The sequence below is a fragment of the Macrobrachium nipponense genome, chromosome 1 (assembly GCF_015104395.2).
Source record: "Macrobrachium nipponense isolate FS-2020 chromosome 1, ASM1510439v2, whole genome shotgun sequence".
NCBI lineage: Eukaryota > Metazoa > Arthropoda > Malacostraca > Decapoda > Palaemonidae > Macrobrachium > Macrobrachium nipponense.
In genome coordinates this window covers 6,758,761-6,773,760 of record NC_087200.1, presented here as the reverse complement: position 1 = coordinate 6,773,760, position 15,000 = coordinate 6,758,761, and the positions used below count along the sequence as shown (strand labels likewise).

Here is a 15,000-nt window from a genome sequence, read left to right as displayed (position 1 = left end):
CTGTTCCATTTACTATCGGCCTGGGATCTAGGGCGCCTCCCATGAGACCACAATGGCACATACAAATCATCTGAACCCTTTTTGTTGATGTGCTTTCCGAAAATTTCGCCGATCCCTTTGCCCCTTTGAGTGACCTGCCTGGGAAGTTCTCGTATTATAACTCTTGAGTTTCTGAGGTGTAGGTCTAGCATCTTTTCGTTTCTGAGACGGACAGGACTACCTAAAGTGATCTGCCCTTTTGTATATTCCACAATATTTGACTACATACTTTCTTTGTGTGTCCTAGTTTATCACAATTGAAGCAACACAACTGCTGTTGCCTTTGATCCATCAATCCTCTCTTATATCCCACTTTTGCACACAAATTGGGAGAAGGAAAATCTAAGTCTCTTTGCATCATATTTCTTCGACCGGTCTCATTGAAAAATTTACTATCCACTGTGGGACATTTTGACATATGTTTCTGAATTCGGGAATAAATCAGTTCCTCATCTGATGTAGGTTCAATCTTTTCATCAAAACTAATCTGATGTAGGTTCAATCTTTTCATCAAAACTATCTACAATGGAGTCCGGGACGTTGTGTAGAAGCTGGGAAAAATGTATTAATTTCTTTAAAAAGTTTTGAACTATGCTCAATAAGGCTTGCCCCTTTCCTAATCTTTTACAATCCTCTTAAATCTCTCACCATATCGCCGTGTTTCTTTGTTCCATATGCCGCCCTCAGAAATGCTTGTAACTTGGTCCATGATCGACATTTTGTGTATTGGAAACTATGGCATCTAAATGACAAATCCCCTTTATTGAAATCTAACAAGGCTTTTGCCTCTGTGAACGCCTCTTCATCATTTTTAATTCCCTTGGCATTTAAGTAGTTATTTACTCCCTCAATAAAAATTTGCACTGGTTAGGACAGAACGCCATCAACAATGCCTCAAAAAGGGATGACTCCTACATTTATGTTAGTTATCTTATGCACCAAAGTTTGACTGTTACCAGCTTCAGCCATTTTGCCTTCTTTAGGGGGACTCCTATAATTTAGGATTTGTCCCGACCTCAATAACATTGATACAGATATTTATTGCCACACAAGCCACCAACACAAAAGTAATAATGAATCATTCACCAATAAAAGAAAATTGCATGCACCAATTCCCAACATCACATATTTCCCCGGTAAAATATCCCTCGACTCTACGGGAGGAGATCTACTCTTTTACTTTTGCGGGCCAAGGTTATCAGTTATTTAATTCCCGTTGTCACTTTATCACTCCCACTTTAAGACACGCACTAACAGCACTGCCAAGTGCCAAGCCCGGCTGTAACCCGAATTCCTCTGACTACAACTTGAACCCGCTTTTGTCAGCAATAGAGTCAGTTGCCAAATATACATAATTATAACCACTTTTCTCTAACATCTGCCTAATCTATATAACCCTAGTCTCTCCAGAAACGTAGTCTATAGGCTTGAATGCCTTTTACCACTGCCACCACTCTTACGAGGGTCAAAATGACCCCATCTAAATAATAGAAGAGAACTCTTAACTGGAAAGCGTAACCTACCTTTGAATGTCATCTCTGTAGCTAGCTGAAAATCAATTATTAAAACTAGGCGAATTCAAACTCCCATTATTACAAAAATATAATCTTTATTTCCCAAAATAGCTAATATGAAAATGGAATAAAATGGATTAAAGAACATCCCAAAAATCATTAAACCACCATTACTCTTCCAGGAAATCATATCAGGGAAGTTCCCTCCTTATCTACTTCTTTCTGACTCTTCATTAGTCCTTATCAATAATTGTCAACACAAGTCGAGAAGATCCATTTTTAATGGTGACTTCGAATCCATCTGAAAATGAGAGTATAATCATCAAACATTGAAATGTGTCAACATGTATAATGGATAAAAGTCTTGTAATCTTTTTCTACCATTCCTCTCTCTAGAAGCTGAACTCAATGTTACCCCTCTTACGCCGGAGCAGTAAATAAAAAAATGACCCCCGTATGCCGGAGGGGTTTGAGAGTGAGCGCGGAAGCGGAAAAAATATTTTTTTCAAAAAATCACAGCGCGCTTAGTTTTCAAGATTAAGAGTTCATTTTTGGCTCCTTTTTTTGTCATTGCTTGAAGTTTAGTATGAACCATCAAAAGAAATGAAAAAAAAATTATCCATTATCATATATAAAATAATGCGATATGATAACGCAAAAACGAAATTTCATATATAATTGTATTCAAATCGCGCTGTGCGCAAAACGGTTAAAGGTAACAAGTTACTTTTTTTCGTTGTAATGTGCACTAAATTTCGATCATTTTGGTATATAACACATTGTAAAACGATAAAAGCAACACAGAGAAAATATTATCACAAAATGATGCATGAATTCGTAGCGCGCGGACGTAAAAAAATAATTTTTTTAAAAATTCACCATAAATCGAGATATTGTTATAGAGACTTCCAATTTGTTTCAAAATGAAGGTAAATGATGGAATATTGCGATACTGTAAGAGTTTTAGCTTACAAATGCAGTTTTCGACCATTTCGGACGAGTTAAAGTTGACCAAATGTCGAATTTTTGTTTAAAGATTTTTTTTATAAGCAAATATAAAAAAAATGAGAAATGCTACAACCTTCCAATATTTGTTGTTATATTGTGCATGTTTTTGCGCACATTTTCATATATAAAACTCTAAAAAAAGCATAATATGAAAAGGCACAAATATTAGGAGAATGTGACCTACGCATTTCGGAGATTCGCTGCCGAGAATCGGCGCGCGGACGGAATAAAAATATTTTATTCAAATATTCACCATAAATTGAGATATTGTTCTAGAGACTTGCAATTTGTTTTAAAGTGAAGATAAATGATTGAATATTACTAGACTGTAACATTTTTATGTTACAAATGCGTTTTTTGACCATTTCGGTTGAGTCAAAGTTGACCGATCGTAGTTTTTTTCGTACTTATCGTACTTTATATGCAAATATTTCAAAAATGAGAAATGCTACAACCTTCCAATATTTTTTGTTAAAAAAAGCGTAATATGAAAAGGCACAAATATTAGGAGAATGTGACCTACGCATTTCGGAGATTTTCGGCCGAGAATCGGCGCGCAGAGGGAAATTTTTTTTTTTTTTTTTTTTTTTTTTTTTCAAAAATTCACCATAAATCGAGATATTGCTCTAGAGACTTGCAATTTGTTTTTAATGAAGATAAATGATTGAATATTACTAGACTGTAAGATTTTTATGTTACAAATGCGTTTTTTGACCATTTCGGTTGAGTCAAAGTTGACCAATCGTAGTTTTTTTCGTACTTATCGTACTTTATATGCAAATATTTCAAAAATGAGAAATGCTACAACCTTCCAATATTTTTTGTTATATTGTGCATGATTTTGCACATTTTCATATATAAAACTCTAAAAAAATCGTAATATGAAAAGGCACAAATATTAGGAGAATGTGACCTACGCATTTCGGAGATTTTCGGCCGAGAATCGGCGCGCGGAGGGAAAAAAAATATTTTTTTCAAATATTCACCATAAATCGAGATATTGTTTCTAGAGACTTGCAATTTGTTTTAAAGTGAAGATAAATGATTGAATATTACTAGACTGTAAGTAATTTGCTTACCCAAAAAAAAACAATATATATATATATATATATATTATATATATATATATATATATATATATATATATATATATATATATATATATATATATATATATATATATATATATATATATATATATATATATATATATTTTTTTTTTTTTTATCGTAAAATATATATATTACATTTTTCGATTCTGGTACCAATACATAAATAAAAGGAATGCAGGTGACACTTCTCTTTCGTATACAATGAAATGTCTTATTATTATTTTATCATGTATAGATACGGATATATAAAAAATTGTAATAAATATAAAAATAAATATAAAATAAATGCAGAATACTCACTCGTAATCCTGACTCTTCGTTCTATTCTTGTTTTCTCCCTCCTCCATTGAAGAGTCTTGCATTTTTTTCCACTTGACATGACGAGGTACAGGTGGAGGAGGGAGACACGCGCCCTTACTGCTGATGGACCCGGCGGCCCCGTGTGCCCTCCGCTGTCGGTTTTAGGGGGCACGCTCCAATACGTGACCTAGTGTGGTATTTTCGGTCACAAACTCCCCTATCCTGCAAAGAGCACTTTGCAGAGACGACAGAAGAACCGGGTGTCTCTCCTTCTGCCATTCATATGGCACACCCGGCACTGTTTCTGCCTTCGCTCTTGTAAGGCCTCCAGTATGTGATCCCCTGGCTGCAGCCGACACACAGGGTCCACTACCCGACGAGAAGCGGTGATGGCGGGGCCGGCAGCAAGAGGGGGGTCGTCAGCAGGGGCGTCGTCAGCAGGGGCGGCGGCAGCAGGGGCGTCATCAGCAGGGGCGGCGGCAGGTCGACCGAAGTTGGCCCTTCTATCTGCCCTTTCCGCTAGGGGCAGATCTGCAGCTCGGGGCAGGGGGTCAGTTATGGAAGACCACTCATCGGGATCGAAGTTGATGAGGGCATTCCCGGCTTCCTCTAGGAACTGTAAGTGGGTCAACCTCGGAAGATTGTCACTGCGGTACCCACAGTACAGTATGTAGGCATTTTGGAGGGCCAACTGAAGGATGTATTTGAGGAGCTTCTGTGTCCACCTTCTGGTTCTCCTGGCGAAGGGATAATACTGGATGAGCTGATCAAAGAGATCAACTCCTCCCATGTGCCTGTTGTAGTGCCCAATGACGGTAGGCCGCTCGATACGAAACTCCTCAAACACAACTCGGCCCTGTCGACGTGTCTTCTTCCGCTGTACGATCTCTTCTTGGATGGGTTCATGACTCGTCGTAATCATGGGGACGAGTCGGACACCCTTCCAACAGATGACGAAGACAGCGCCCTTCCGCCGCCACTCTGTCTCTCCTCTTGCCAGGTGTTGTGGATGACTAGCGAACCTCTTGAGGACATTCGGGGCCCCACGCACCAACCGAAGGGTACCACTGACGTGCACACCAGCTTCATACAGTTCCTGGGCCAGGGATACTGAGTTATAATAATTATCCATAAACAGGTGATATCCCTGGTTACGGAAACGTCCCACAAGACTGAATACAGTGTCATGCAGCGTGGAGAAGACCCCGGAATACACTGAAAAGTCCACGACGTATCCAGTGTTGGCCTCGGTAATAAGAAAGAATTTCACACCATATTTCTTCGGCTTCTTGGGGTTATACACTTTTATACTAAAACGTCCTTTGTAAGGCATCATCCCCTCATCCAAAGACAGGTTCTTTCCAGGAATCATGAGATTTCTACACCGATCACAGATATAATCCAACACTGGGTGCACTAAAATGAGGCGATCACTGTTATTCCGGGGTATGGCCCTTCGGTTGAAGGCGTTGAAGTACGTGTCCAACGCCAGGAAATTATCACGAGACATAACGCCAGGCACATTAGGCATACATAAAAAATAATTCCTCCTCCAATATTGCCTGATGTCGGAAGCAGGTGTCATACCAAAATAAATGTGGAGCCCCAAAAAATGCACCATGTCAATGAGGTTGCAACCCCGCCAGTAATACGACAAGGTCGTCCTCAGTTCATACCGGCAGTACTGAGCGTAGTCCACCGTCTCGTGTACCAGGTATTCCAGCAATTCCCGCGTAAGGAAAAGCTGGATGAACCCCAAAACAGTCAGGGGTACTGGTACGGTGAGCTGAGGGGTTGCTGTGAAGGGGTGCATGTTAGGAGGGGTGGGGTCCTCCGTCCACCCCTCGTCACTCTCCGACGACCGACCTTCACCTTGGCTGGCGCGACGAGCCGACTTTCTACGTGCCCGTGCGCGCGCACGGGTGCGGGCACGTATTGCACTCTACCCTCCCCCGTTGGCCCATCACCCTCACTTAGGCCTTCACTTTCTGTATCGTCCTCCGCGATAAAACTAGACCCCATATCCCCATCCTCCCCCTCCTCAGATTCCCCCTCGTAAGCACTAAACCCACTGAATTCGAGATCACTTTCGGGATGTGAGCCTCGAACGGACATTGGGGGCATATATTCATCCTCACTTTCATCGGGACTGATGTCCTCATCACTCGATGACCATCCGCCATCAAAATGAGGACTTGCGACATGTTCCCGATCAAGCTCCGATAGATATTCATCTATGTCCCTTGGTTGGAGGCCTCCCAAATGCCTACGAAAGCCCCTAAGGACGCCCACATGCTTCCGAGGGGTAACCAAAGGCATACGCTGTGTTCCTGAAACACTTTCAGCCACACGTGGCTGCACAGAACGGCCTTGAGGCGCGGGATCATGCTGGGTGCTTGGCCCCTCGCCAGCATCCAGGTCCAAAACTCGCCTTACACAATCCCTTCCGACGGGTAAAACGCGCCTTTTGCGGTTCACACGTCGTTGAGACATATCTATGAATGTCCTGTAGCAACACAAATGCTCAAAGTCTCGCACAAGTCCAGAAAAACACGCTTTTGACGAAAGATCGCTCTCGGATGATGCGCTACTGATGCTGGCTGGAGCGAGAAGAAGGGATATCGCGCATGCGCACTTGGGTCACACTTCAAAACAAAACAAGGCCTTGATCTGTGAACTCCCAACATCCCCCAAGGCGCGTGATTCAAAAGTTTTAGGCTGGTAGGCCAATAAGTATTTTTCCGCGAATTTTAAAAAAAACTTTTGTATGTCGACGTAAAATACGTCCAGTCGGCACCCGAGAGACAAAAAATGTCGACGTAAAATACGTCCATTCGGCGTAAGAGGGTTACTAATAAAATATATAACTTTTTTTCAAAGTCTTTTCACTTTACCTTTTCTGATGGATCTTAGCACCTCCTCAGATCTCCAAAGTCTCTTGTGACCACTACGACAGTTTGTCGTCTAATTGCCCCATAAATCCCCTTACTAGAGATTATATCTCATTCACTAGTTCTAATGGACGTACGGACATATGCACACTACTGAACACAAGCACACTAGTCTGTTCTGTGCGTTTCCATTTCCCATGTACACGTTTTATCTACTGCACGTATTCGGTGATGACCTGAAGTGACCTGAAGTAACCTTTCCTTGCGGTTTACCTCATCTCTCTGGAATGCGCTGCCATCTCGTTCCTGCGACCGGCGTGTTTTCGACTCATGTGTCAAATCAGCATCTTGAAGAATTCACTGTTTTGCACCTGTCTCTAAACACCAAACGCTAAGGTTATCAACCCCATTTATTTTAAAATACAGTAGTGCCTCAGGTTACGAAATTAATCTGTTCTGAAGCGGCCTTCGTAACCTGATTTTTTCTTATCTAGAACCATGTTTTACATGTAAATTGCCTAATTTGTTCCAAGCCCCTACAAAAACACCACAGTAAGTTTTATAATAAAGCTAAATTGACCAATAAACAATGAAATGCAACAATTTGGACCATTCAGTACCTAACATAACCATTACTGTACCTGTAAATAAAGTGTAGTAGTGTACAGGGTGCAAGAAATACTGTACATACATGTATGTAGTAAAATGTGGAACCTTACCTTTCGAGTGAGGCGATGCCCCAAAGTGACGACAGAGGAGGAGGACAAATGGCAAAAAACATGAACACTTAACTTTACGAAACACATTAAAAAATGGCAGAAAACATTAACACTAAACTTTACGCAACACATTAACAAATGGCAGAAAACATTAACACTTTTTTTATTATCTCCATCTTTGTTCTCCATAGAAAGCATCCTCTTCTTCCTGTGAACTTCAGCAACATTCTTGGGATCCATGGCTAATAACGTAAGTAATTAAGTTCACACACAACACGATAAAGTAACTTACAGTACAACAAAAGCGAAGTCACTAACACGAATTTACTTTAACAAACAAAATATGTGTGAACGAACAAATTCCAGTGTTTACAATAACGCTGCCGCAAAAAATGGTCAAGGAACGCCTTTACATAGAGGCATGATGGGACAGATGCTGACCAATAGGAGAGCAAGATCTTATGGTGGTGACTAGCATCAGGAACCAATGGGAGAGTGGGAGGATGGTGGTGAGTCTACTGAGTTGGCAGCGCGCTAGTTTTAAAATTGTTCTCGGTGACCCAGGCGAATCTCAGACTTTACCCTTTCACAACCTGAATTTTTCGTACGTAGGGACTTTCGTATGTAGAGGTTCCACTGTATACCTACTTATGCATCTGTCCAGTGCCTTAATATATATGTACTATGTATGTATCTATTTTCAATTCCACCAGAAGCAAGTCAGCATGACAAGCTCCTTTTTCTAAAGACTTCCTTACCCATCTCTTTATTTCTCTCTTATCCCTCCTTGAGTGCATTAAAATAGCCAAGTAGAATACAGAGATTACTGCACCAACATGCATCCAGACGACAACTGAGGCCTGGACAGGAAACATTGTTTGCAAACAGTTTGGAAACTGTTTGTATGCAAATGCTTTGCAAACATTGTTTCCAAAATGTTTCCTAGTGTGGACAGGCCTTAAAATACTGACTGATTTGCTTAATGTTACTGGTAAGGGTAATAGGGATCTAATGATGGTAGAAGTATAATAAGGTATGGCAGATCTATGGAATTTAGGCTATTAGGCCTGGTGCTGGGACAACATGCAGTGTCATCTAAGCCAGCAACTTGTCCAGTTGCATGATAGTGATATTGGTAGGAAATATTCGATATAGGAAAACAAATTCTTTTGTTACCATAAGATTTTATCTTTGTCTAAGTTATCAATATTTTATCATTATATACTTTTTTACATGAAAATGATACTTTTTTACATGAAAATGAAAGAAACTTTATGAGCCAAAGCAATGATTTTCCCACTTTATTTAAAACTGGGTTTCTATTGTCGATTTCATGACAGAAATTAACAGCAAAGGGCAAGTCTTGGTCATTACAGAATGACATATCTTACAAATAGGTTCCCACAGTGTAGAGAATATTGTTCCTTCTTTTTTACTTCAAGGTCAATAGCAGTTTTGTGGAAACTCTTATTATAGATCTTAAGTCACATGTTTCAGTGAAATAAAACCCATGATATATGTATACTATTGAAATAAGGCAATTGAATTCCTCTCCTCAACCCCCCCCTCCCCTTTTTTTTAAATGTTTAAATAATTGCCAGTAAATGGCAGGAATGCCCTAGGGACTGCCTATATATGCTAGAAATTTACCGTCCGAGGACAACCCCCTCCCCACCCCCATGTTCATTGAATAGATTAATATATGAGTGGTTTCAGCACTTAGATAACGTGCTACTTCTATGGCTTAGCAAAGGAAGCAACTTCATATTTCCTGAGTTGGGTCAGGAGAGTAACTACATACTTAGTGACTGAATATGCTATTCAATATCACAGCGTTCATGTGTCACTTGTGTGTTTTTTAAATTTTTTTTAACCCTTGAGTCTTTTTGGTGGGAAAACATTATAGAAGAGTGTTTAGGCATTTAAAGTTCGACTAAAGTAATGTCCACCAGCATGGGCCTTTCAACGCTGTCTTTACTGTTGAACTACTTCGTGCCTACATACCCGTTACGTACTCATAAATTGTCGGATGGACTTCGTCTGGAGCATACTTTTAGAAATTACATTTGCAAATTAAGTTTAGCGCCTATATATTTAGAAGGGGACAACATCCCACTCCACTAGATTTAGTTATGTAGCTCCACTAATTACTAGTAACTCTGGAGTTGAAAGCATTAAAAATGTTACGACTTATGAGAGAGACTATAACAGAAATGCCAAGAACCGTCTTAAATTTTTTTTAGTGTAGAGAAATTCACCTTATGAGAAAGTAAGGGTGATTGATGCATGATAAATAGGTATAAATACGATTTTTACGGAGATTGTTGTTATTCTAATTTTAGTAATGTGTATTTTCCTTTGAAGTTTGTAATATCAATATCATTCATATAATAAAAGTATTATGTATTACAACATTGTTTATTTTACAATGGATTTACTTGACAAAATTCATGAAAACAAACTGTCATCAAGATACCTCTAGCCAATCAAGTTCTTCCTAACAAAGCAAAACAGCCCCAGATAAATTGTAAATGCCCATTACAGTATTGCCATGATAGTCCCAGTTTGTCTTAGCACGTTGTGTATTGAAATTACTGGAGGGAACTACATATTCTTCTTCATCTTTTCTTGCCAGTATTACCACCAACCTGTACACAAACTTTTGGATTGTTTATATCCAATATCCCATTGAATACATGAGATTGTCATCTTATTTTATAACAAGCATTGCCTCCTTGTACCATTGGTGAGGGTAAGATGAATATGGTACTATACATGCTTCTGAGAAATTACATTATAATGTAATTCAGCATATTAAATCTGTGTTCAAGTTATAACGACTGAAGTTTTTGTAATGTGTTGCACCAGTTTCTTTCATGTTCCCTTTTATTTTAAATTACAGACACACTAATTAAGAATGCTACAGAAGCCAATAAGGATCAACAACTGACAACTACAAATGGACCCAAGTTTCGAGTAAGCTGTAACAGGTACGTTCTGTGTTAGAAAAGATAATTTGTGATTTTGTCAGTTTTATGTTAAAGAGTAGCAATCAGTCTTTTTTTCTAAATCTTAAAGAATATTTCGTGAGCCTGGTTGGAGTGTTTCTCTAGATGGCCATTCACTAAGTTTGTATTGTTTGTCATTAATGAAAGTATTTATTCTTAAAGTTATCATTATTTTTTCAAATATGAGTTTAACTTGTAGGTTAGCCATGCAGAAATAGCAATCTGTCACTTGATCCGTCCCTTCTCTCCACACCATGGGAACACTAAAAGGTAGGGATTTTATCTTGCCCTTACTCAAGCATCTTAAACTTTCAACACATGTTCTACTGTATGTATGAGGAGCAAAACTTTTACCTTGATCTCCAGTTTGGATTCCAAAATAGGTATGGTAACATGATTTTACAAACAGTAATGTTCGAATGCTAATCAGGCATTCTTACTTTGCCACAAATGTAGCAAAACCTGTTTAGATAATTTTTAAATCTCCTGTTCATTGCAAAATCCTTGAAATAGAGTTAATGAATTTATAAAAGACACGCAAGTGTACACACATACAAGTGTGTGTGTGCATGTGTATAGACTTACAAAGCTGCACACCATCCTTCCTACGCTGTCTGAATGAGCACTGATCATCTGCTGAAATAAAAAATAATATGAGAACAGCCATACAAATCGTTGCCTGAGGTCTTTGAATGTATATATCGTAAACCTTTCTATAGTACTAATTAATTACTATTACTTATTTACTTTATTACAGGAGGAACAGGATTGCAAGAAGACATGGTAATATTCCAGACATTATTATTTTCCTTGAAATAAAACAAGGGCACAGCCGAGCTTTCGGCAATACATTACTTTTCCCATCATCAGGGTCACTTATCTATAAAATGTATGATTCAAAAAAGAGAAACTGTAAGAACTATACAGATTGACTATATCTAAAAACATTACAACACTTTAAAATTTAAAATAAATAACACAGAGTAAAAAAAGAACATAAAATACACAACACAAAGTAAAAAAGGAACATTAAAACTAAGTTAACTGCAAATCATAAAAGAGCAATGACAAGTTAAAAGAGATTACGTAAAACTCAGAAATATACTGAGAGCGAAAAAAAAACATGAATATTCAGAGTAAAAAAAAATAATGATACTGTAGTACAAAATATTCGAGAACCTACTGTTCATGTCGTAATTAAATAACAACTGGGGGAGTTAGAAAACTGCGAATGAAGTGGGGAGAAGTGGTGTGGGTAAGAGAGAGAGAGAGAGAGAGAGAGAGAGAGAGAGAGAGAGAGAGAGAGAGAAAATAGGGACTGGACATCGAAACTAACCATAAATGTATGTGAATTTTGCTCAGGAATGTCAGGGACAAAAAAAGAAGAATTTTGCAGTGTGAAACGGTTACTCATGATATGGCTGAGTAACCGTTTCACACTGCAAAATTCTTCTTCTTAGTGTCGATGTCCAGTCCCTACTTACCAATGTCCCTGTTTTCGAAACCATTGATATTATCCTTGGAAAATTATTCCCTACCCCGAATACTGTCTACCACGGATTTACCAGAAATACCTTAAAAAAACCCTTGGAACTCTCAGTCATTGATACTTTATTTTTAATGGGAAAGTTTATAAGCAAATAGATGGCATGGCCATGGGCTCCCCTTTAGGACCTTCTTTCACTAATATTTTTATGTCTCATTTAGAAGAACAGTTCCTTGATCAGTGCCCAGATAATTTTAAACCCAGATTTTATAGACGATATGTAGATGATACGTCTTTACTTTTCACCGAGGGACGTCATGCCGAGTTGTTGTTAGATTTTGTAAACTCTTTTCATTCCAGTATTACTTTTTGTACAAGTAACTTACCAGCAGATATATACTTAGCTATAGACTCGGTCGTCCATAGCTAAGTATATATTGCCAGGTAAGTATGTACAAAACTTTATTGTATCTTAACAATATCATTTTACATGGAAATAAAAAGAATGTAATGGCCGCATTTCCTTTTTAGATATTTTGGTCTCTCGCTCTGAAGGATATTTTATGACTGGCATTTTCAGGAAGAAAACTTTTACCGGCCTTGGGTTAAACTTTTTTAGTCACTGTCCCCTTGCTTTCAAGGTTAATTCATGTAAAACTCTCATTCATCGTGCCTTTCCCCTTTGCTCCAACTTGAATAACTTTCACCTGGAAGTTAGGTTTTTAGAGATTTATTTTAAGAATAATTGCTATCCCCCGAACATGTTCAATAAAATCCTTAAAGAATTTTTATTCAATATTTTTTAGCCAAAAACTGTAGTCTGCACCGTTCCCAAAAAGATAGTGTATGTTCCACTACCATTCACTAATAATCTTGCCCACTCAAACGTAAATTATTGTCACTCTTGAGCCATCTATACCCTTATGTTGAGTTCAGACTTATTTTTAATAACCTGCTTACAATTGGAGGACTTTTTCGCTTTAAAGACACTCTCCTGGAGTTGATGCGTACCTGCACTGTTTATAAGTTTAATTGCCCAAAATGTAATTTTGGGACTTATGTGGGATGTTCCAAACGCCTACTTAAGGTGCGCATTGACTCTCATAGAGGTGTTAGCCATCGTACAGGCTTACCTTTAAGCTAAAAAAGAAAATAGTACAATTAGACCCCATGCCATATCCTGTCACCATCATATACAGTACAGCGATTTTGAAATACTCGGACAAACAAAAAACAGCCATTCACTTCCCCATTTTAGAGTCCCTCCATATTAAACATTCTCCAACACTGTTCCTTTGTTCATTGCATAATTTGCTTCTCTCTCTCTCTCTCTCTCTCTCTCTCTCTCTCTCTCTCTCTCTCTCTCTCTCTCTCCTATCCACACCACTTCTCCCCATTTCATTCGCAGTTTTCTAACTCGCCCAGTTGTCATTTAACTACGACATGAAAAGTAGGTTCTCCAATATTTTATACTACAGTATCATTATTTTTTTTTTCACTCTGAATATTCATGTTTTTTTTCTCTCTCTCAGTATATTTTTTGAGTTTTATGTAATCTTTTTTAACTTGTCATTGTTCTTTTATGATTGGCAGTTAACTTAGTTTTTATGTTCCTTTTTTTACTTTGTGTTGTGCATTTTATGTTCCTATTTTACTTTGTGGGCTGGTTGCTCTCCCCTTGAAAGGAGCTCCAGTCCTGAACTTCTGTATCCTCTGGTCCGACGGAAACACCCTCGAAAATGCTATATCTATCATTATTCCCAGGTATAGAATCCTCCGACTGGGATGAAGATTGGACTTTTCCAAATTTATTCTTATAGTACCTAGGCTGTGACAAAACTGGAGAAGATGGTCCCTGTCCCAAACCAGTCTTTCCCAGGAACTTGCTAAGACCAACCAATTGTCAAGATACTTCAACAGGCTAATCCCCTGAGCATGAGCCAATAAATTTATGTATATATATATATATATATATATATATATATTCTATATATATATATATATATATATATATATATATATATATATATTATAAATATATGTGTGTGTATATATGTATATATATATATACAGGCAGTCCCCGGGTTACGACGGGGGTTCCGTTCTTAAGACGTGTCGTAACCCGTAAAATCGTCGTAAGCCGGAACGACGTTCTTGAAAACATGTCCACAGGGAAAATTTCACTACTAATTTGCAATTTTTCTTAGGGCCGTATCTCTAAAATTATCACTAATTTACTTTTTTCATGTGCAACACTGTGTATTCACAAATTACTGTATATTTTCATTAAAATACAAGATAGAGAGAGAAGAGAGAGAGAGAGAGAGAGAAGAGAGAGAGAGGAGAGAAGAGAGAGGAAAGAATAACTCCTTAGGTTTCAATAGATTGAAATGAACGTCTGTAGGCATATATTTTTCCAGAGAAGAGAGAAAGAGAGGGCTGTGCAATTATGTTTGTCTGTCTATCAATTCTTTTGCTGAGAGCGAGAGAGATAAAAGGAAGAAATAGAAACACCAAATGTCCTTACAGTATTTAAAAGAGAGAAATGGAATGATTATTGTATTTAAAATACTCAGATATGAATTTTGTACTTATAGTATTATTATTGGAAAATATTAATGATAAACTTATTACATACACGTCCATGAAAATGATCTCATCTCAGTAAGAGAGAGATAGAGAGAGAATTACTTAAAACCAATAAATTCGTTGACCATTGTATGGCATTGTTAAGCTTGAGTGTCACTCGAGTTGAGGTGGGGAAATTGATACAGAAAAAGACAAAGGGAAGAATTTTCTTTTGAAATTAGTTATCGTATTATTACTACTTCTATTATTATTATTATTATTATTATTATTTGAAAATATAATAAACACGTGCATCTACCATAAAAATTCTCTCATCTCAGTAAGAAAGAGGAAT

General features: G+C 38.0%; 1 protein-coding gene across 1 annotated transcript in view; it reads left to right on the top strand.

Moving 5' to 3' along the window:
• The window catches only part of LOC135219107 (tRNA (guanine(6)-N2)-methyltransferase THUMP3-like), a 228,494-nt gene that overhangs the window by 118,060 nt on the left and 95,434 nt on the right, over positions 1 to 15,000 (top strand). The window contains 1 exon segment of the mRNA XM_064255549.1: positions 10,486 to 10,573. Within this exon segment, the coding sequence (XP_064111619.1) occupies positions 10,486 to 10,573 (88 nt within the window).